The sequence below is a fragment of the Trichosurus vulpecula genome, chromosome 1 (assembly GCF_011100635.1).
Source record: "Trichosurus vulpecula isolate mTriVul1 chromosome 1, mTriVul1.pri, whole genome shotgun sequence".
Taxonomy (NCBI): domain Eukaryota; kingdom Metazoa; phylum Chordata; class Mammalia; order Diprotodontia; family Phalangeridae; genus Trichosurus; species Trichosurus vulpecula.
Window position 1 is genome coordinate 33136552 of NC_050573.1, and position 24155 is coordinate 33160706.

General features: G+C 40.0%; 2 protein-coding genes across 2 annotated transcripts in view; one reads left to right on the forward strand and one right to left on the reverse strand.

Annotated features, from left to right (window-relative positions):
- HECTD4 (HECT domain E3 ubiquitin protein ligase 4) overlaps positions 1–24155 on the forward strand; it is a 194700-nt gene that overhangs the window by 54542 nt on the left and 116003 nt on the right. The window contains exons 2-8 of the mRNA XM_036741289.1: positions 2654–3171; positions 7139–7228; positions 7544–7674; positions 11675–11783; positions 12425–12563; positions 20140–20310; positions 22544–22736. Of these exons, the coding sequence (XP_036597184.1) occupies positions 2654–3171; positions 7139–7228; positions 7544–7674; positions 11675–11783; positions 12425–12563; positions 20140–20310; positions 22544–22736 (1351 nt within the window). The remainder of the gene's footprint in view (positions 1–2653; positions 3172–7138; positions 7229–7543; positions 7675–11674; positions 11784–12424; positions 12564–20139; positions 20311–22543; positions 22737–24155) is intronic.
- Positions 17763–19409, reverse strand: LOC118853556 (ATP synthase subunit alpha, mitochondrial-like). Its single transcript, XM_036763691.1, has one exon. The coding sequence runs from the start codon at positions 19407–19409 to the stop codon at positions 17763–17765; it is 1647 nt and encodes a 548-aa protein (XP_036619586.1).

A 24155-nucleotide genomic window follows, 5' to 3' on the forward strand; every position in this document is an offset into this window, starting at 1 on the left:
GCAACAAAGTCTTATTAATAAATGGACGACGGCTTTCAGTGCTCATAAGGTGCCATTGAAAATGGATAATGCTGAATAGTCTAATGGATTTTTAAAAGCACAGTAAGCCTTAGACACTGCTAAATCAATAAATGTAACAGCCACTTAAGTATATGTATTACATAATATTTGGTTAATTATATTATAACAATTCTTTCAGAATAGTTCTTTTTAAAATAGAATGCTAAAAATATACAGAAGTACTAGATGTAAAAAAGGAAATTGACAGAAAAATACAGATTATGTTGTGTATTTTTCAACAGCAAATTGTGCAATTTCGTAATAGAAGTAGCCAGCCACATACCTCATTTTATGAACCATCAAATATTGTATTTCAGAAGCACTTATGTTTGAACATTGATCATAAAAATAAATAGCTGGGTTTAATGTTACAGAATTGTTCATCTGTTTTTGAATCTAATAAAATAAAAACCCATTTTGCATTTTTAAAGTAGTAGCTTTCTATAACTGAGCTGATCTATGTCCGATAAAGCATGAAATCATATATGTACTGCGCATATGGAGCTGATTGTTTTAAAAACCTTTTTTAAGCTGAAGAAATCACAAGGTCAATGATGGAAAAGCTTTGCCAGGAAATATTTAAATTGTCTAGGTTTTCTCAGACTCAGGAAGATGATGAGATCAAAAGGCACATAATTGCTGCAAAACTTGTGTTTTATGTTGTCTAGAAAAAAAACAACTGGAATAAAGTTGGGTGTGTTCTTAGTGATGATAGAAGCATCAGCATCTGTAGGCCTTAGAAAGGAAATGCTAACTTCATTCCCAAAATAACAGTATCCTTAAATATAGCTGTAAAGGCATTTAGGAACAAGCATTTATTAAGCACCTACTATATGCCAGACATTGTGCTAAGCATTTTTTTTTTTACAAATATTATCTCATTTGATCCTCATAACAACTCCTGGAGGTAGTGTTATTATTATCATCATTGTGCAGATGAAGAAACTAAGGCAGACAGGTGAAGTGACTTGCCCAGGGTCACTCAGCTAGTGTTTGAGGTCAAATTTGAACTTAGGTTTTTCTGGCTCCAGGCCCAGTGCTTTATCCAGTGTGCCACCTGGCTGGTATTTAGTCCAGGTGTACATGGCCAGAGAGATCCAGGTCATTGAGCAGTTAGTTTCTCCTTGATTGCTAGAGATTTTCAAGGATCCTAGAAGATTCTCTTAGTTTCTCATATCTGATACCATTTTAAGAAAATAATTCAGGATCTGGGGTTTTTCTTTATTAATGTAGAAAATTTGCATTGGAAAAATGCAGTCTTGGCAAGCATGGAGAAGGGTATTTAACAGCATTATTTACTATTAAAGCTTTTCTTTAACAGTGACTGAGTTTTCTATTGTATGAAAAGCCTTGTGATGTACTAAGAGTAAGAAAAAAGATAGGACATTTGCAGTAACTAATGTGGTTTTTAATGTAGCTGAACCTAATAGTAAATTTCTGAATACATGTCTATTCTGGTTGGAACTATCTACATTCAGTATTAGCTCTGACCGTTAATAGCGTTTCAGACTTTATGAGTAGTTATTTTATTTTGATGTGCTTTTTTGATTTTCCAAAGTCAACATTTTTCAAATCAGTAGAGCAGTGTACACACATTTTATAGCTTAGCCTGGCAGCTCCAATATTTACATTACATGCAGAAGAGCTTGTTATTTTAGTAGACTAACAGAACATTTTAAACAGCAAAATTTGAGATGGAAGGAAATTGGGTTTTGGTTAATAAGAAAAATAATGTGAACCACAGCCTGTATATTTTGCGTTATCTCTACCAGCGATTTAACAAAATGTTTTTTACTTTCTATTTTCTGAGTGCCTCCATGCTTTGACCTTTTAGTCTAATGAGAACCAGACTCCATCATCCATTGCTCCTGATGATCTGTTTTTATGTGTAGCTCTCCCAGATTGTTCTGTATTGTGCGCTTTCTAACTTAGTAGAATTTCAGTGCATGAACTCCTTGAATCATAAATTTGATTTGATTCTCTTTCTTAACAGCTGGTTCCTCTCTTAGCTGATTGAACAGTTAGTGCTTTTATTCCCCAGCTGCTTAAAATCAAGGGGAGCTTCTTGATAATTGTATGTTTTGGCAAGAAGGTGGTGGAAAGTAAGGCTTCCCGTATGAATTGGGTCAGTCTGTATATTGTCTCAAAATGAGAATGTGACAAAATTAAAAACCTGAGATCTATCTAAAATTAAGTACCACATTTGATGGTAAGTATCAAGAAGTAAATACACTGATTTTTTTTTAATAAAGGTAATAGATTTTCTGGAGAAGTAAATCCTTTTTGCTTTTGTATAAAATTTTGACTTTGAAGCTCGATCATAATCTTTTTCTCCGTTGCATTTAGGCAGTGATTAAGCCAACCTTCTTCCTCCTATTTTAGGGGGAGGCTGAGCAGAAATATTTAAGAAAAGATCTTCCCAAAAGTAAATAACTGATCCCATGTTGCATGTTTTTAAACATTGTGTTAGAATCAAAATAACGGTTCAGATAATGGAATTAAATTACATTTTGCTTCTTCATTCTCGGTGATGTCAGATGAAGTGGACGCGTTCATTATTGGATTGTAACCTTTTATTGCTTGCTTTTCTTAGATTTTAACATTTGAGACCAAAAATCCTACTGAACTCGCAGAACGTTTGCGGTCTGTGTGTGGGAATCAGAGCAATGCCTATGCCCGCCTGCTCGAATACCGTCTGAATGCCCTTCGAGGACTGTGGAATGCTCAGCGCCAGCTGGCTTTGGAAGAACAACATGAAAGGGAAAATTCGGGTGATGAAGAAACTTTGGCATTGCTCAAACGCCAGGGGTTGTTACAGCAGCCTGAGCAAGCGCCGTTCACATCGAGAATGGGGCTCCTACTGGTTTTTCCTCTTCTTCAGTCCCAGAGTAGAACAGACCCTTCTCTCTGTAATATCACAGCTGAGGTGCTGCTGAATTGCCTTCGAGACTGCCAGCCCTTGAGTTTGACTAAGGAGCCAGCCGACTGTCTTAATGGAATTGAGGCTCTGCTCTGCTCTTGGCTAGAGGAGACATCTGCCACTGGCCAACATGTCCCACATAAGCAAAAGGAGAATGCTGCTGCCGCTCTTGTTGCCTTGGCTTGCGCAAGGTAAAGGGAAAATAATTATCATCCTGATAGCTCACATTTATGCAGTGTTTTTCAGTTTACTGTGCACTTACAGAACTCACTGCTTGCTTTAATTGCCTAATGACTACTGATAGAGTGATAGCTGTAGGTCTTATGGCAAAAATTGTGTTTGCTTGTATTTTAAGACAGTGCATCTAAGTGGGAAACCAACATTTACCAATATTCACTCATCCTAAGTAAATTATATTTTATGCCAGGTGATTGGCAAAGTGCTGTTATTTACATATCTACCTGGTAGATGGTCAAATGTTTTTGAGTTCTCCTATAATTTTTATATTCATTTGCAAGAGTAAATTAGCAACAAAGGTAGTTTGTTTGAACCCCATTGTTTGTGTGATCCTAATATGTGATATTCAAGGCTAGAGCTTCATCCAGGTCATGCCCTAACTGTTCATGCTTCTCAAAGCTCTCCCCTCCCTTCCTCTCCTCTCTTCTTTTCTCCTTTCATTCTCCCCTTTTGTTCTGTTTTGTTTGGTGATATCATCAACCTCATGGATTCATTTATCATTTCTATGCACATGTTTCTAGAATCTATTTGCCCAGCCTTAACCTCTCTCCTGTCCTCCAATCTCACATCTCCAACTGCCTATTGAACAGAATGTCTGGTAGATGTCTTAAACTCAACATGTCAAAAATTGAACTCTGTCTTTTCCCACAAACCTTCTTCTCTTCCTAACTTCCCTGTTACTATTGGGAGTAGAACCACCCTCTCAGTCGCCAATGCTCAAAGCATCAGTGATATGCATGGATCTTCACTCTCTCCCACCCCCATATCCAAATAATTGCCAAATCTTGTCTGTTTAGTTTCCTACCGTCTTTTGTATTGCCGTCTTTCTTTTTCCATTGCCACCACCGTGGGCCAGGCACTCATCTCACACCTGAACTCTTGCAACAGCCTTTTGGTTGGTTCTTAACACTTAAAACCCTCGCAAAAGAATATATATTTTATATTTAAAACCCTCTGATAAAGTGATTGCAAATAAAGGATCAGGGCTTTCATAAAGCAAAATTTGAAAGTTTAATTTTTTTTATTTGGAGTTCTTTACTTTGCACCACTTCATATAAGTCTTCCTTGTTTTCTCTGAATTCATCATATTCAATAATATGTATAGTACAATGTACTCCATTACATCCATATACCATAATTTGTTTAACCATTCTCTCATCAAGGGTACATAGTCTATTTCCAACAAATATTCCTGCTCTAAATATCTTGCGCACTTGGTCCCTTTTTTGCTGTCCTCAGCCTTGTTGATTACAAAGATATAAACCCATGGTCTGAAATCACAAGGTCAAAGGGTATGAAAATATAGTGACTTTTTAGTAGCAAGGTCAATGCCGATATTTCTGGAAGACTCTGATGTTCCCAGCTGAAGTTTCTTTTTGCATTTCTCATTTTCATTGAAAGAATCTTCTATGGATTATATCAATATCTGATTGCTTATTATTATTTTCTAAGTCATTTTGGCCATTTAAAATTCAAAGTTGACCTTCAAATGGCTGATATTTAAATTATGTTTAAAGCCAAATATGATGAGCAGTTATTTTTAGTTTTATCACTTGGAACAAACTGTCATAGCTTAGTTTTGAGCCCTAAGAGAGCGTATGCAATTGTAGGAACCTTGTAAACGGTTCATTGCGAAAGGGTGCCCAGGTGGTGTCTCTGTTGCGGCTCTCAGATATAAGAGAAGGAACAGAAAGCTGGATAATGGGTCTAATCACATCGAGCATTTAGTAATGATCCATTATATAATTATAGTGCTCTTTTTTACTTTTTGAAGGGCTTTTTATCTCATTTTATTTTCACAGAGCACTGTTGAGGGACATAGAACAAGAATGATTATTATCGGTATTTGACAGGTGTAGTGAACTAAGGCAGGAAGATACTCAACAAGCATTTGTTGAGCACACCATGTGCTTAATTAACACTGTGCTAAAGTGCCAAAGATACAAAGACAAAAGTGAAAACAGTCCGTTCCCCAAAGGATCTCTCATCCTAACTGGGAGACCACATTTATTTATGTAATTGTGTACGAAGTGAATAATAATAAAGTAATACAAACAAAGTGAATAAAAGGTAGAGAATGTGCTAGTAACTGGAGCAGAAAGGAAAGACTTCTTTAGAAGGTGGCACTTGAGCTGACCTTCCAAGAGGTGGGGGTGAGAGGGGTGTTCAATCGGGCATGGGGGACGGCCAGTGCAAAAGCTCAGAGATGGAACCATCGTACTGTGGAACAGCAAATAGGCCAGTGTTGGCTGGATCACAGAGTGTGCAAAAAGAAGTTTGAAAAGGTAGGAAGGGGCCCAGTTGTGTGGAGTTTTAAATGACAAACAAAAGAGTTTATGTTTGGTCCTAGAGGTAATGGGGTCACTGGAGTAGGAGGGGATGACATGGTCAGGCCTGTGTCAGCTTCGTAGAGAATGGATTGCAGTGGGGAGAGACTTGAGGCAGGCAAACAATAACTACAGTGAGAGGTGATGAGGGCCTGAACTAGGATGATGGCACTATGAATGGAGAGAAAGAAATGCATATGAGAGATATTGTGGAGATAGAAACAAGTCTTGGCAGTTATGTTGTGTGGGGTGAGAGAAAGAGGAGCTGAGAATGACAGCAAGGCCACAAATGTGGGTGCCTAGAAGAATGTTGGTGACTGTTGCAGCAATAATGGGGAAGTTGGGAAAAGATAATGAGTTTTATGTTGAGTTGAGTTTGTTTAGTGAACTAAATGTCAGGGAGACCTCAGAGTCATCTGCATAGACATAGTGATTGAACCCTGGGGAGCTGACCAGGTAAGCAAGTGAGACAATGCAGGGAGAAAAGAGGAGAGGCCCAGGACAGAGCCTAGGGGGACACCTATAATAGCAGGCATGATATAGATAATTAATCAACAAAGGAGACAAAGAACAATCAGACAGAGAGGAGAACCAGGAGAGAAAATCTAGGGAGGAGAGAGCCCCTAGGAAAAGAGGGTGATCAGGAGTGTAAGTCAGAGGTTGCAGAGAGGTCAAGAAGGATGAGGATTGAGAAAGGGCCATTAGATTTATTGATTAAGGTATTATTGGAATTTTTGGAGAAAGAAGTTTCAGTTGAATGATGAGGTTGGCAGCCAAATTGCAGGGAGTGAAGAACAAAGTAAAAGGAGAAGTGGAGATGCTGAGTATAGTTTGGCTGAGAAAGAGAGGAGACACGGGATAACAGTTGGCAGGGATAGTGGGTTCTAGTGATGGTATTTTAAAGATAGGAGAGACTAGGTAACAAGGAAGGAACCAGTAGGTAGTAAGTAACTGAATATTAGAAAGAGGTGATGATATATCGTGGGGCAATCTGCTGGAGAAGGTGAGTGAATTAGATCAAGGGTATATGCAATGGGATTGGTTTTGGTAAAGGAGAAGGGACATCCCTTCATTAGGGACTCGTGGAAGGAAGCAATGGGAGATCATGTTGAGGGCTTGTGAGATGAGGAAGGTGGGAGAAAAGGGAGCCCTTGTCAGTTGGCCTCAATTTTTTCAGTAAAGTATGAAGTGATAATAACCGATGGGAGGGTAGTTGGAGGAGATAATGTGGGAGGCTTGAGGAGAAAAAAAAAAAGGTTTGGAACAATTGTTATGGAGAGTGGGGTGGAGAATTGATTAGTGAGGAGTGAAAGGATTATCTTGCTGCCATGAGGGTCCAAATCATCAGATTCTCACCCTGTCATAAGATCATAAATTTAGAGCAGACCTTGGAGACCAGTTCATTCAACTTAGTCCATTTACAAAGGGGTAAACTGACACCGAGAGAGTTGAAGTGACTTCCTCAAAGCCGCACAGCTAAGTGAGGCAAGGCAACAGCACATGGGAAAGCAACTGAAACCTGCTTAGCTTTTAATAGGCTATAAAACTTTGTAGTTACTCAAGTCATTTCAATGTGTTTCTGTTATTTTTTCAGGGGATCATTGAAAACTTTTGTACATACAGTCCATCTGTTACAGAAACAGACGGATCTGGGGTCTCTGCCTGTAGCTGATGTACTGTACAGGTGAGCATCTATTTGAAAATGACGTATATGTTCAAGACTTCTTTAAAAGTGAGATTTTACCACTTTCAATGACAAACATTAAAGGATAAAAACTATCCAGTTATGTTTTGAAGAAATATCACAATCAAATTCTTATTGTGTCAAAATTTTGTTCATCACAAATTCTAGTTTCTTTGAAAATTTTTCTGTATTACTTTGGGGCAAATTTGAGAATGTTTAATCTTCTATTCAAATGGCTTGAGCTGTTTTTTTCAGATAGCAGGCTTTTGTCTTCTTATTGGAATGAAGGACTTGAATGTCTTCCCCCTTTTATAGGTTGCTTCTTTTGGAAGGAGGTCCTGGATCACCATCCTGCTTGCTCGGGGGCAAGCACATGGTTTCTTGGGGGTATGAAGATATGTTACCAGCACCAGATGGTAACACTGGCTCCAGTGCTGAAAGTAAAGGTACTCTGAGTTTGGGGCAATTAAACAACATAAGGGGAAGTGAGAATGATTTACATGTAACTCTATGTTGAGGGTCTTCATAACTTTCTAAGGTTCTCATAGTTTTATGTTGGTTACTTTTATTGTCAAAAATATAAAGCCTGATAGTGTATGAGAGCAAACCCAGGCAGTTTTACTGTTACAAAGCATATCTGAAAAACTAATGTATTCCTTAAAAAGTACTCATGGGTGTTTGAATCTGGTCTCAGGTGCCCAACACAGTAAATGTTGGAAATGGGAAGAGATCATCAAGCCTTGTTTTCTTTTTTTAATGAATGATGAAAGGCACCTGAGGCCTAACAGCCATCAATAAAGGGGGGAGAGGAGGGAAATTCTTGTGCATCCTGAATTAGAGTGCATTTGCTGTGTTCCCCAGTGTGGTAGGTCAGGCCATTGTGCATGCAGGATTATTGACCTTTTGAGCTGAAAGGTGCCCCTATCATTTTCTAAATGGAGAAACTGAAATTATCTCAGTGCAGATTTGATTTAAAGGAAGGTTTCTTCTGTGCTAGGAGGAGAGTCATAACAGTCTCTTTCCCAGTTACTCTAGGAGGATTCAGTTGGCCCAAACCTGGGCGTGTCCAGGAATCTTCAGGGTGGTTTTAAACCTGAGTTCAAATCTGGCCTCAGACACTTGACACACTTACTAGCTGTGTGACCTTGGGCAAGTCACTTAACCCCAATTGCTCTGCCTTCCTCCCTCCAAAAAGAAGGAGGAGGAGGAGGAGGAGGAGGAGGAGGAGGAAATAGTGAGAGCAGTCTCAAAGTAGGATGGGCTTCCTTGAGAGGCCGTGGACTCCCCCTCCCTGGGGGGGTCTCCAAACACAGGCTGGAGGAGCCCTTAGCAAGGATGTTGTCGAGGGGATTGGGTTCAGACTTGAGTTGGATTAGAGAGCCTTTCAGATCTCTTTCAGCTCTGATCTTGTATGATTTTGTAGCCCACAAAAGCCTGCTTAATTATTGGGGTGATGGAATGCTATGGGAGTATAGAATTATTATATTTAACATTTAAAAATCATTATTAAAAATAGCAGTGCCTCATTCTTTAGGGTTTACAAAGTACTTTCTGTCCAACCTGTGCAGTGCAGATATTATTATCATCATTTTACAGATGAGGAAAGAGCCTCAGAGAGGTTAAGTGACTTGCTCATTCATACACCTCCAAAATGTGAGTCCTGGAGTTAGAACTCAGGTGTCTTCTCAGTTCAGGCTCAGGTCTCTTTCTTGGCACATCACACTTTCTATGGAACAGTCTTCCTCTACATTCATATGAAATTAATGACCTTAAAGATGAGCTGACTATTCCTGTCTTGCAGTGTAAGGAATCTGCTGCTGACACATGCTGACTGGGTGAGCATGGGCATGTCCCTTGCCCTCTCTGTGCTTACCAGCCAGCTCTCTAGAGCCTGAAGTCACAGATAAGTTGCCTTTGGCAGCCTCCATCAGTGGGGGGAGCTTCCGTATCAGGAGTTTCTTCTGCTGGTAAGGTTATGGGTTGGAATTAAACAGCAGCAAAAACAACAAATCTTCTAAAGTGGTTATACCTTTGCATGGCATTTTTATTTCTTTTTCCAAAAATTTCTGTGTCCTTAGGGACAGCGTGGTGCAATAAGAGACTGAATGATATTGTGATGGGGAAGATCTGCACTGTTGATCCAAAGAATGGTGATGGTTGGCCTGGTTTCCAGTGGACTGCATAAGGCTCTGTCTTTGACCCTGGCCTAGTCAACAACTTTTATGAATGACATGAGTGGAGACATATTAGGGATGCAACCCAAACTGGAAGGGAGATAACCAGTGTAACATACCTGACCCAATCAATCGCCTTAATTGTGGGCTGGATTATTGGGCCCAAGCTGGCAAGATGACATTAAACAGAGATAAATAAGCTCACTTAATTAGCTTAGATGGGATGCAGTTGCCCAGGCTTGCTAATGTTTTGTGTAGGAAAATCCTAGGATGTTTTGTTGAGCAACAAGTTTTATATGTACTGCCTGTATGATTAGGCAGACCAAAAAAGTTTCACAGTTTTAGGGCTCTGGTTAGATCACAGGGAGGGACAATGAATGACAAGCTAGGGTTTCATCAAGAACCTGGGCATTTTTTGGCCTGGATAAAAGACAAAAGGGAGAATCAGATAGGTATTTTCAGATATTGGAAGAGAGTTTAGGTTTGTTCTGTGTTCTGAGTGATGCAAATGAGAGAGGAAGATTTTTGGATCAGCTCTAGGTTCTGAGAAGCCTTCTAAGCATCAGAGCTGTCCAGTGACGGAACGAACTACCTCATGTTGTGTTGAGCTCTCCTCACAGAACGCCATGTGCCTTGTGTATTGTGGGAAGCAGGCTCTGTTCTCTTGAATTTTGGCCTCTTTTTTCTCTGCTCCTTCCTGTCCTCCTTACATCCAATCTTCCAAGAGCCCTTGTCTTCTCTCTCCCCTTTACCCAATCAGAACTAACCTAGGAAATAATCTAACTGACCACCTGTTCCCTTTCTGAAGGTCTTTTCTCTAGTTGGGAAGTGACAGGTAGTGGGATAGAGTGGACACAGAGGACCTGAGCTTGAACTACACTTCTGCTGCTTGTTCCCTTTGGGAAAGTAGCTTCCCCTGCACAGGCCTTGACTTCTCTTTCTGTAAGATGAGGGGGTTGGATTGGATGCCTTCACAGGTCCATTCTACTTCTAAAGTCTCTGATCCTCAAGACTTTTCTGCTGTGAAAGTAATCTGTCAGCAGGACAGGGCAGGGTAGTATTGGTTATTTGGCAGCAGGGGCCTTCTCAGGATCTCTGAAATCACATAGTCCAGTTCTGGGTTTAAGATCAGACAAGTGTATCCCACTCCTATAAATTTCAGAAGTCAGGAGTGCTCCAGAAGAGATGATGATAGTGCTGCATGTACACACATCCTTAACTCTCTCCATCCTCCAGTAACTAGCCACATTTTCTATGTTTGCTTTTTGGCTTGTGGATCTCCTTCTTGGACAGCCATTCTGAAATACCATCAGTTGGTCAACAAGCATTTATTAACACTTACTACGTGACAAGCACTGTGCAGAGTAGTAGATACAGAGACAAAACCAGTCCCTGCCCTCAAGAAGCTTACATTCAAATGGGGGCAATGCCATGTAAATAACTGGGTACATACAAGATACATAAAATAGAAGAAAGGTCATCTGATAGGCAGTAGCTCTGAAGGGACCAGGAAAGGTATCCTGACCAGGGAATGCTTTATTTGTTAATAGAAAACAATTTTCCACATAATCTCAGGGTTGAAAGGGAACCCAGAAGCCATTGAGTCCAGGGGTCAGCAAACTATGGCCTGCAGATCAAATCCTGCCCACTATCTGTTTTTGTATGTCTCTGGAGCAAAGAGTGGTTTTTTAAAACTGTCTTTAAATAAGGTTTAATGGTATTAAAAAATGGTAAAATCATTTTACGTCATGGGCTACATAAAAACAGGTGATGGCAGGATTTGGCCCTTGGGTAAGAGTTCTGTCTACACCATCTCAAGAAAGGGGCATCTAGCCTCTGCTCAAGCCAGCGACAGGAGGACTCATCACTTGAAGCTACCCTTTGACTTTTGGGTCCTTCTGATTATTTTCTTCACCTTAGGGGGTTTTCTTCACATTAAGCCTAAATTTGCTCTTTGCATCTTCCACATCTCTTCCTTCAAGACAAAGAGAACAAGTTTAATCCAGTTTCTACATAATATCCCCTCAAATGCATGAAGACAGCTGTCATTGTGAGCCTTCTTCCCAACCTCACCCTTCCAAGTGTTCTCTCACTGCAGGCTGATCAGCTCCAATTCTCATTACAGTACCTCATGTTTCACATATAGTGACTTTGTCCTTGGGAGCCTACAATTTAAAATCTCTTATTCAGTTAAGGTACTTAAATTTTAAAAAATATATGTGTGAAGATATATACATAATTATATATCTACACACACATTTATTTATTTCAGATGCTGATTTGGGGCGCTGCCTTACAGCAGATGGTCTTTACCTATATACTACTAACTCTGTTGGTAGAGGAGTAAGCAAATTGGGATCTGGATTACATGGTACTCTACGGTAAGCTGTGTCAAATTTGTTAAATGTTTTTGTAGGAATATTGCCTTTTATAAATCTCCATGAAAGGGAATTTTGAGTAGTCAGACTGAAGAAACTTGCTTTATATTAATAACAAAATTGCCCTTCTAAATTGAGAAACAAATAATCCCTCTCTCATTGCCATTTTCTTTTTCATTTAATCTTTCCCTTGTCTTGAGTAGTTCCAAAAGTATACTATCTAAAAGATAGATTTTGACCTTTGACCTAGTGTGGAAGCCCCAGGATTTTGTGCCCTAGCCAGAAGCTGCTTCAGGTTTAGTATTTCTGCAACTGTGTCAGTTGTTGCTAAGTAAAAAAAAATTGTGGTTAAATATTTACACACACTTAGTTTGCAGATTGAACAAGTAGTGTTTCTCCATTAACAGAGTCTATAAATTTTAATCCCTGCAAGGAAATAAAAAGTGAGATCCTGTTACGGATTTCTTTAGATTTTTTAAAAGATATTTTTTCATTTGTTGTCAGTTGTATAGAATTTTGTTATACAAGTTGTTGCCTCGGAGGTTCTGCATACTTTAAGATTAGTAAGTCAGAAATATTGCTTGTGTTTGATATTTTTTTAATCACAATAACTTATTAAACACTCATGCACTGTTCTCTTGCAGAGGTTTTGTGTATTGCCGTAATGAGGAATTGGAGCCAGGATGGGTTGCTTTCGGCAATGGCAATCTTCTTCATCGGCCTGTTTCCTTTGATAATAAACCTCATTCCCTTTTCCAGGTCATTGACCAGAACACTCTTCAGGTAAAATAAAATAATAGTGCTTTGGGGGATGTTTAAAAAAGTTGCTATAAATGTAACTTCTCATTGTAAAGAATATCAATTGAACATATATGCAAATAAAAATCTATCCTAACATAAAAATAATACCTTCTCATTTTCTTCTGTATTCCCTTCCCATCCCTTTGCCCAGTTACATATGTCTAAATGTATTTCTAATAGTCCATGTCAGTTACATTTCTAGTTTTTCTTTCTTTGCTTTCCATTATTTCATGACTTTCCATATTTCTCTGTAATTGTCACATTTGTCAATTTTAAGGACAGCATAGTTTTATATTGCATTGATGTGGTAGTGTGTTTAGCCGGGCCCTAACCATTGGGCATTTAAGTGGTTTCCTGTTATGGATATTACAGATAGAAATATCTCTGTACAGATAAGCTTCCCCATCCCCACCCCCCCGCTTTTAGTAACATCCATAAGGTTTATTCCCAGTAATAGGATTATTGGATCAAAGAATATTTTATCATTCTAAACTGAAACTGCCCTCTTCAGAGGTACTCAGTGATCTCTTAAGTGCCATGTCTAATGGTCTTTTCTCCATGCTCACCCTTCGTGACCTCTTTGCTTCCTTTGACCTTATTGCTCACCTTCTGCTCTGAGCTACTCTGAGTTTTCATGGTACTGCTCTCTCCTAGTTTTCCTCATACCTGTCTCACTGCCCTTTCTCTTTCTTCTTTTTCCTCCTTCTCTCTCTCTCTCTCTCTCCGTCTCTCTCTTTCTCTCTCTCTCTCTGTCTTTCTCTCTCTCTCTCTCTCTCACACACACACACACACAAAATCATGGGTATCCTGAAAGCTTTGTCCTGAGGCTTCTCTCTTTGCTCTATATTCTCTCACTTGGTGATCTCATCAACTTCTATGGCTCAGGAGTTCCCCAGGCCCTCATCTCCATGCTGCTGATTCCCAGATCTGTGTATACAACCCTAGTCTCTCCTGAGCTGCAGTCATGCATCTCTATCTGCCTCTTGGACATTGAGAATTAGATTTCCCACACCCATGTCAAACTCTACACTTCCAAAACAGAGGTCATTATTCCCCTAAAACCTTACCCTTTGCAAACTTCCCTATTACTTTTTTAGGGTACCACCATTAACAGTCACCCACATACATGATTTTAGTGTCACCCTGTCTCTTCACGCTTATCCCCCCGCCTAGCCATTCCTTTGCTAGATCTTGTTTCTACCTTCACAGCTCTTCCTGTATACATCTACCTCTCTCCACTTACATAGCCACAACACTATTTCAGCCCCTAATTATTAGCACAATAGCATTCTGACTGGTCTCCCTCAAATCTCCCCCTTCTCCTATCTGTCTTCTTCTCAGCTGCCAAAGTGGTTTTCCTAAAGTGCAAGTCTGACCGTGTCACATTCCTCCATCTCCATCCGCATACACGGTTCACCCCATTGGCTCTCTCTTACCTCCCAGATCAGATACAAAGTTCTGTATTTGGCCTTTACTACATTTTTCTCCCCTCTAGCCATACTTGCCTAGGAACTTCTTGAATACAATACTTGTGCTTTTGCAGTGGCTTTCCCTCAGTCCTGGAGAGCCGTGCCCCTCGCTGCCACTTCCTGGTTTTCTTGACTTCTTTCAAGACTCAGCTCAAGTCCCACCTTCTTCAGGAGGCTTTTCCCAGTCCTCTCAGCTGCTGGTGCCTTCCTCTGTCATATTGCCTTCTGTCTCCTCTATGTATCCCATATGTTCCCAGCTATTTACGTGTTGCTTCCTTGACCATGATGTAAGCTCTAGGGCAGGGACTATTTTTGCCTTACTTTGTATCCCCAGAACTTAGCACAGTGCCTGTCACATAGTAGGTTCTTAATGGTCAGACGCTTATTGACTGACCAACAGAGTGCTTTCCATAATTATTGCTCCAAAATATGAAAGACCTTGGCTCTATTAACTGATAAAACCAACAACTATCTTCCTTTTCTTTTTAATAACTATAATTTTGAAATTAAGATAGTAAAATTAGCTGAGGGACATAATATTTCACTATCTATATTTTAGAATTGAAGTCATTTACCAATTCTGTTATTGTAAGTTATCTTTGTGGGACATAACACCATTAAGATGGAGCTCTAACCAAAAATAGTTTCTGTAGTTGCTAACCACATATGACCTTAAACGGCTGACACTTAGAAATTGAATTTGACGTTTCATCTGTTTCCAGTATTCTTCAGTCAAATTGACCTATTGTCTTTATTCTGAGTGTATGGTAGCACTATTTTCCCCCTGGAGCTGGAGATATGCTCTCCCTGTGCTTTATTGGAGATAGAATAATCAGTCTGCATTCTATTTGCTTCTAAGGAACAGCATCCTCGGTCTCTAGTGTTTTAGGAAGTTTCTTTAAAGAATAAAGGGCTAAGCCTGTTTATCAGTTCTTTGCCTTGCTGGCCCCTCTCCACATTCTCAAAATTTATTTTCCCTTTTATGTTTTTCCCATCTCTGAAAGTGTGTGTACTTTTAGCAACAGGCACTTGAAATTTTATCTGTATCTTGACATCATGAAAGCATTTCATGAAGGTATAAAGCTTTCGGAAGTCTTGTTTGCATGAAAATGCTTCTTAATGAGGAGTTTTCCTATAGTAATTTGATAGATACCACATGGTTTTAGCTTTTAAGAAGAAGCATTCTTATTCCAGAAAATTCCCTTTTTTATTTTGTTAATTAAATTATGGAAGTTAGGGAAGTTCCTTTAAATGATTCCTTACCTTCTTAATTGGCACTTAAAGGGAAAGGTTAGCTTCCTCTGAATTTGCTAGACCCTCATATTTACCTCAGATTCTCTTTTACTGACTTTACCAGCTTTATCCTATTACTACTTCTAGAAAGACCATCTTCATTTATTTCTGAGAGCTAAAGCAGCTAGGTGAGAGTGACTTATTTTATATTCACTATTATTATAGTTACTAGAAACAGAGCTCTGAAAGCTCCAAGTTAAAAAAATGCTAAACAGTCTTAAAGCATGCAAACATGGCATTTGTCTTGACATCTGAGTCAGTCAATGAACATTTACTAATTTGTATGTACCATTTTAGATCCATATAGTGAAGCAGAGCTGTGAGGTACCTGAAAGCAGTTTTGTGGATTCGTTTAGCAGTGTAAGCTGTTATATCTATCATAGCAACTTTTCCAAGCTTCCTATTTTTCCTTTAGTACCTAGTTCTTCACTTATAGGAGACGTCACTTCCTACTTCACTGGATAGATTGAGACCACACACAACTTCTTCTCTCCTCATCCACATCTCACAACCTGTCCCTGTCTTTATCCATCTTCTTCTTGCTTTCTTTTCAAAGGTAAGCGTAGTTGTCCACTTTGTTAAGCCTAGCCCTTGATTTCAGACCCTGCAACTTTAAGAATCTATCTTTTCCTCTCTCTGCCGTATTTAGTCTTTTCTTTTCTCCTTGCTCTTCCTCCTTTATTTAAAGAGATACTCAGGGTTTTCCTATCCTAAAGAAACCTTCCCTTTGTCCTGATACCATCACTCCCTCCCCACCACCTCCAGGTGATTATTGGATCTTTCTCTCCCCTTTCACTGCTAAACTTCTAGAAAGAGTGTTCTATTTTTTGCAGTTTCTACTTCTTTACATTCCCCCCAGTATGTTGCAATCTGATCTCACTTCCTTGTACTCTGCTGCTCTCTTAATAAGTTTGCCCTCAACCTCTTAATTGGTAAATGCATTGGTGCTTTCTCAGGCCTCATCCTCCTTGGCCTTTTAACTGCATTTGACATTATTGAAGATCCTCTTCTTTTTGGTATTATCTCTTCCCTTGGCTTCCATGATTCTGTTCTTTCCTGGTTCTTCTCTCTTTCTGATGTATTTTTCTTAGTTTCCTGAGTAATTTCACAGGAGTTAGCCATTTAACCTGTGCCTAAATCCAATCCAAGAATATAATATCCCCAACAAGTGATTATTCAACCTCAATTTGAAGACCTTCCAGTAGTAGAACAAACTTCCTCCCAAAGCAGCCTATTCTACTTTTGAACAGCTGTTAATTGTTGGGAGGTTATCCCCTTATATTAAATTTAATTTGAGATTAAATTTGTCTGACTGTGTCTTCTACACATTACTCCTCATTTTGTCCTCTGGGGCCAACCAGGACAAGTCTAATCTGTCTTCTACTCTGCGGCTGTTCCAAAGCTGTTCCCTTACTTGAAGACAGCTAATTTGTCCTCCCTAAGTGTTCTTTTCTCCAAGCAAAATACCCTAAGTTCTTTCACCTGGACTTCATATGTCCTAGTCTCCAGTTCCCACTCTATTCTAATCATCCACCCCAGGTACTCTTCACTTTCGCTTTTTACAGTGTTGATTCACAATAAGCTTGTGAATAACCTTGTGAAGGTCATTAAAACCTTCATACTTTTCACATAAAGTTTTACTGAGCCATGCCTCTCCCATTTTTTGAATTTAAGTGAAAGACCTTATATTTATTCCTATTAAATTTTATCTTATAGAAGCAACCCCATTTTTCTAGTTGTCATGTCTTTTGGGGAGCTTACCTTTGTCATAGCACATATTGGCTGTTCCTCCTAGCTCCATATCATTCATTTAACTCCAATAGAATAATCTCCTTGAGAAAAGTGGTTGTTTCCTTTTTAAAAAATATTCCCCAGCACTTGTTACCTTACAAGCTGAGTCAGTGCTTGTTGATTGGTCTTCATACTTAACAAGTGTGCCATTTGTGTTGTCAAATCAGTGAGAAGAGTGTTGAACGGCACAGACCCAAAGACAAATCCTTGGATACCTGTCTCCAGGTTTACAACAACCCATTTAGATAATCCCTTCGATGGTTCTTCCAGCCTCAGACCAGTGGCACCGCACTCTTTTCTAGTCTACATCTCCCTATTGTCAACAAGCACAACATGAGGTGTTCTGTCACATGTTTGCCAAGAATCTAGGTGCACCTTGTTCATGACACTCCCCTAACCAACCAGTTTTCTAACTGTGTCAAAAAAAGAGGCTAGTCTGCTATTACCTGTTTTTCATGAAACTATGCTGGTTCTTAATGATCCCTGATTTTTTAAAAATTACCTTCACATTGGATTTCTGTATATATATGCATGTAAGTGCATAATTAAAGTCCTATATTCAGTGGGACTGAATCAGTAGAAGAGACATAGACCAAACCAAATTGGCATGTCGTACACCTTTGGGAGTTTAATCTTTAAATTTAGCCAAGAAGTTTTTGACAATTTTTTTCAACTTCTTCTCTGACTCATCTGAGATCATTCCATCACTCTTGATCCCATTCAAGAGGTCCTGGTGGTGCCTGATTACATGAGCTAAAAAAGTTTGCTCAAACTTGGTGATTTTAGTGGGATCGATTTTGTCAAGATATCCTCTTACACCAGCATAGATGACTGCGACCTGTTCTTCAATTGCCATGGGAGCATATTGGCCTTGTTTTAGCAACTCAGTTAGACGTATACCACGATTCAGCAGTTGTTGAGTGGCAGGGTCTAGATCAGTACCAAACTGAGCAAAAGCAGCCACTTCACGGTACTGAGCCAACTCTAGCTTCATTGTACTTGCCACCTGCTTCATGGCCTTGGTTTGAGCAGCAGACCCAACACGGGACACAGACAGACCAACATTAATGGCAGGGCGGATACCTTTGTAGAACAATTCTGTTTCCAAAAAGATCTGTCCATCGGTAATAGAGATGACATTGGTTGGAATGTAAGCAGATACATCCCCAGCTTGTGTTTCAATGACTGGTAAGGCAGTTAAGGAGCCACCACCGAAAGTGCTGTTCATTTTGGCTGATCTCTCTAGCAAACGGGAGTGTAGGTAGAAGACATCACCAGGGTAAGCTTCACGACCAGGTGGGCGACGGAGCAACAGAGACATCTGACGGTAGGCAACTGCCTGCTTGGATAAGTCATCATAGATTATTAGAGCATGTTTACCGTTGTCCCGGAAATATTCTCCCATTGAGCAGCCAGAATAAGGTGCCAGGTACTGAAGTGGAGCAGCATCAGAAGCAGTGGCTGAAACCACGATGGTGTATTTCATGGCACCTGCATCTGAAAGTCTCTTCACCAGTTGGGCAACAGTGGATCTTTTTTGACCAATAGCAACATAGATACAATATAACTTCTTCTTTTCATCAGTTCCATCATTAAAGCGTTTCTGGTTAATGATTGTTGCAATAGCAATTGAAGTTTTGCCAGTCTGTCTATCACCAATAATCAGCTCCCGTTGACCACGGCCAATTGGTACCAAACTATCTACGGCCTTAATGCCAGTTTGCATAGGCTCACACACGGAGATTCTGGGAATGATTCCAGGAGCTTTCAGACCCACTCTTCTACGTTTTTTGGTTTTAGTTGGACCCTTTCCATCAATGGGATTGCCCAGAGCATCTACAACACGGCCCAACAACTCCTCACCAACTGGAACATCTACAATGGCTCCTGTCCTCTTCACAATATCTCCTTCCTTAATGAGTTTGTCATTTCCAAATACAACAACACCAACATTGTCTAGTTCCAGGTTGAGGGACATACCTTTTATACCTGAAGAAAATTCCACCATTTCTTCTGCTTGAACATTCCTTAGCCCATGTACACGGGCAATGCCATCACCAATAGTAAGGACACTTCCAGACTCTTTAAGGTCAACAGAGGTTTCACTTCCCAGAACACGTGATTCAAGGAGAGAAACTAACTTGGAAGTGCCTTCCTTAGAGGTATGAGTGTTCCTTGTTGCAATAAAGGCTGCCCCCAGGGCATCTCTGAAGACTAGTCTGGCTTGGCAGAGGAAGGCATGTGCCAGGCCTGTGGTTACCCTTATGGAGAGCATCTTTGCAGCTCCTCATCAGCGTTCTTGTATAGCCCCTGCCTCTGGCTTGACTGCACTTTCATTTCTACGTGCTTACAGACCATTCCTGTAGTAGTACATTCTAGAATTTTGTCAACAATTGCACTTTACTTAGCTCACTAAGCTGTAGTTCATAGACTCCCTTCTCTTACCTTTTTTGAAAATTAGAGAAATATTTGCCTCTCTCTAGTTCTGAAGCATCTTTCCTGTTCTCCACAGTCTTTAAACAATCTTGTCAAGGATTATTGACAGCAGCTTAATATTTACCATCTGTCATTTCTTCCAGTACCTGGGGATGCAGTTCAGACAGGCATGTGACTTGAACTCATTTAGGGTGAAGAGATATTTTCTTTTTTATGTTTGGTTTAAACTCCATGTCAGTCATTTTTGTTCTGTCCTTCCTAGTCCAAAGGTCATTGTACTTGGCAGAGAGAATGGCATTAAATTCTATTTCCTTCTGTCATAAGATCACAAAATCACAGAATTACAGAGTTGGAAGGAAGCTCAGCGGCTCTCTGGTACAACCTCTCCCTGAAAAGGGACCTACCTGATTAGAGGCCATCCAAGCCTTTGCTGGAAGGCCTTTTCTTTCTACCTCCCAAGGCAGACCCTTCTATTTTTGTGTGGGTCTCATCATTAGGAAGTTTTTCCTTACATTAAGTTTAAATTTGCCTTTTTGCTACCTTGACCTTTTTTCCCTTCTGTATTCTAGGTATGTCAGGTTGTGCCAATGCCAGCAAACCACTTTCCTATTGGCAGCACTATGAGCACTGTGCATCTTTCTTCAGATGGTACTTACTTTTATTGGATCTGGTCTCCTGCAAGTTTAAATGAAAAAACACCAAAAGGACATTCTGTTTTTATGGATATTTTTGAACTCATAGTAAGTTTAACCTTTCCCATTGTAAAGAATTCTCCATTGGTATTCAATTTCAATTTGGTAACATAAATGTTCTAAGACTGTAGAATGTGTGAAGTATGATTGCTTTTCTGTGAATCTTTCTAATGCTGCTAGCATGAGCCAAAGTTTGGAGTTCAGCCATTGGTGTCGTGTGTGTGTATTTGTGTGTAGTGGGATGGTCAGCAAGCATTTATGAAGCACCTGCTGTGAGAAATTAATTATGTCTTTCATATTTAATAACTGATTATTGAATCCGGATCAAGCGTTTTCCCCTTTTCTACTTCCTCATCTGGAAACCAACAAGTGTGGAGAATCACTCTTAAAGATTTGTCCAGGCTGAGATCTAAAAAGACAGTAAAAGAAATTCTGAAATTGGGCTAATGAGTGTATTCCTGCTTATTGTGTTTGCTCAGACAGGTCTAGGAAAATGTTGATCCTCCCTTTTGTCATACAGGTGATATGGGAATTGATTTCTTTTTACTAAGATTTGCGTGATTGAAGTCACATACCCCAAGATCCTCATTTTACTGTAGCCCACCTTCTATTGTGTTAGATTGGCAATCCTCAGGAACACCTGCTCTTCAAAGGGCATATGAACTGTGAACCAACAGCCATTAGGGGGCTTTTGTCTAACAGAGACAGCCAAATGACCATCCTTTTATTATAATGTGCGGGCCTTATTAATGAAATTATTAAACCCAGAAACTATGTCTCTTGAACTTTTTTAATCATCACGTTGCTATGTGTCAGGCATTGTGCTAAATGCTGGGGATACAAAGAAAGGCAAAAAATAGCCAGTTTCTGCTCTCAAGGAGTTCACAGTCTAATTGGCAAGATAGCATGCAAACAGCTATGTACACACAAGATCTATACAGGATCTATAAAGGGTTCTTGCAGAAGGTGGGACATCAGCTGAGATCTGGAGGAAACCAGGAGGCAGAGATAAGGAGGAAGAGAGTTCCAAACATGGAGAACAACCATTGAAAATGCCAGGAGATGGAGCATATGAGAAACAGCAGCAAGGGAGGCCAGTGTCACTGGATTGCAGAGTGTGTGGCAGGGAGTAAATAAAGTAGAAGAAGACTGGACCCCGTGTCTGAGGAGGCCAGGTTATGAAGGGCTTTAATATCCAGACAGAAGAGTTAATAATTGATCCTGGAGGTAGTAGTATATGGGTGTGTATGTACATGTAGTTCTGGATTCTATGGGGGAAGCTCTTAGTGCTACTTCCATTTGTGCAGTTTTGTTTCTGTTCTGTAACTTTTGGTCTTAGTTGTTTGGGGCACTGTGGCACAGTCACATGGCCAGTATGTCTCAGGGACAGGACTTAGACCCAGGCCTTTCTGACTCCAAGGTGTCCCTTTATCCTTTATTTTTATATATGCCAAAGTCTGGGTAGATGGAGGCATGGGTCGATGGATGTGAGGATGATCAATCTAATTGTGAAGTCTCTCCACCCTGTTAATTGCCAGGTTTCATTTGTCTGATTATGCTGGCTAGTCCAGAACACCTAATCATAGAAGTTCCTATCCTTCCTCACTGTTTCATGTATGTCCTTGAAGTTGCTGTGGGAGTTGAAGAGGACTGCCTTCATCCACAGACATGGACCCTTCTTGGCTGTGTGTGGACCTGCTGAGGAGGCAACATTTGTATAATCACATTTAAGGAGTTACACTTTTCCTCTCTCTTTTCCCGTCTCCCTCCCAACTGATACAAGCATACATATTTCATCCCTTGCTGCTCCTTATTTGTTCCGTTATTTATCTCTAAGACCTTTCAGGTGTTCTTTTTGGGATTAGATTGTTTTCACTAGAAGGCACTACTTAAAGACACTTTGTGTAAAATTTTTATCAACAGCTTTCTAGTAGAACTGATTGATCTTCACTTATTAAATGTGTATTCTGGAGTCATTTTGTATCAATGAACAGAAGTAAAATTCTCAATGTTTTGTGTCATGTTTCTTTTATTTTTAAAAGTTTCTGTTGAGTGTTTAGGTTTTTCATAATGTTTTTTGTAAGAGCTATATTTAAGTATTTCAAGTCCCATGTTCAGAAATAACTGCTTTTGTGGCAAAAAATAAAATAAAATAAAATAAAACCCCCAAAACAGACTATACTCCAGTTATCAAATGGAAGAGAGTACCTTGATAAATAAACTGAGATGAGCTTAAAATATTATTTTAAATGTTATCTAAGGATATTCTTCTTTTAAATAGGTTGAAAATGGTATGTGTGTAGCCAGCCCTCTCCAGGAGCGTATAATACTAATGAGGAAAGAGGGTGAGTCTGCCAAAAGTATCAATGAGATGCTTCTGAGTAGACTTTCACGGTACAGAGCCTCTCCATCAGCAACACTGGCAGCCCTAACTGGCTCTACCATCTCTAATACACTGAAGGAGGACCAAGCAGGTATGATGTTCATTTCACAAATCAACTTATCAGCATGATGCTCTTTTGTTCATTCCATCAGTCTTCATCCAAATATATTTTCTTGTAAACTATAAAAACCTAAGCCAGTTTCCAGCAGAGTGTAAGCTACTTGAGGGCAGGGACTGACTCACTTTTTTAAAAAACCTTTTTTGTTGATGGCTTTTGTTTTTCCATTTCCTAAATTTTCAAGTATATTCCTTCCCTACCCCCCTTCCACAGAACCAACCAGTCAAGCATTTATTAGGTTCCTAGTTTGTTCCAGGCACTGTGGTGAATGCTAGGGATACAAAGAAAGGCAAGAAAATGTCTCTGCTCTCAAGGGGCTCCCGGTCTAATGGGGGAGACAGCATGGAGACGACCATGTACAAACGAGGTACAGACAGGATAGAGTGGGGCAGTCTTAGAAGGAAGGCACTAAGATTACGGAGGACCATAGCAGAGGCTTAAAGGAAGCCAGGGAAGCCTGGAGATAGCTATGGAGAAGGGAGGAGGGAGAGTTCCAGGCCTTGGGGACAGCCCATGGATGGAGTGTTACATGTGAGGAGCAGAGAAGAGGCCAGTATCACTGTATCAAAGAAGAAACAATTGAGCACAACTAGCCAACAGAGCGAAAAGATCTGACCTTGTCCTCTGCTGAGAAGGTGGGCAGGTGCCTCCTCCTGCCTGTCCTTAGGGACTGAGCTTGGTCAGAATAATTTCAGTGTTTAGTTTCATCTGTTTTGTTGGTGGTGGTCCTTGACTTAAATTGTCGTAGACGTGTTCATGTCATTTTCCTGGCTCTGCTGGCTCCACTTGGCATCAGTTTATGGAAACCTTCCTCTGACTCTCTGTATTCATCATATTCGTCATTTTTCTGTGCCAGACCTTCTTCAGGGGGTGGGATTCTGCTTTGTTTCTAGTTCTTGCCTACTACAAAAAGCCTCTATGCTTTATTTTGCTGTGGTCTTTCATGGTACTTGGGACAGCTAGGTGGCACCATAGGGCATAGACTCATCTTCCTGAGTTCAGATTTGGCCTCAGACACTTATTAGCTGTGTGATCCTGTTTGCCTCAGTTTTCTCATCTGTAAAATGAACTGAAGAAGGAAATGGCTAACTGCTCCTGTATACCTGCCATGAAAACCCCAAATGGGGTCACAAATGGGTTAGAAATGACTGAAAACAATTGAATAACAACAAAAATATGGGGCTTATCTCACAGTCAAAAGGTGTGGACATTTGAGTCGCTTTCTAGAAGAGTTGGACCAATTTCAGGCTCCACCCTCAGGGCATTGGTGTACTTGCTTTGCACAGCATTGACTATTTCACTTGTGACTTGTATCTCCAGCCCCTAGGACAGTGCCTGACCAACTAGGTGCTTGATATATGCTTGTTAATCGATTAGTTGAATATGATACTA

Coding starts and splice junctions, on each gene's coding strand:
- LOC118853556 (XM_036763691.1), bottom strand. CDS start 19,409: ATGCTCTCCATAAGGGTAACCACAGGCCTGGCACATGCCTTCCTCTGC.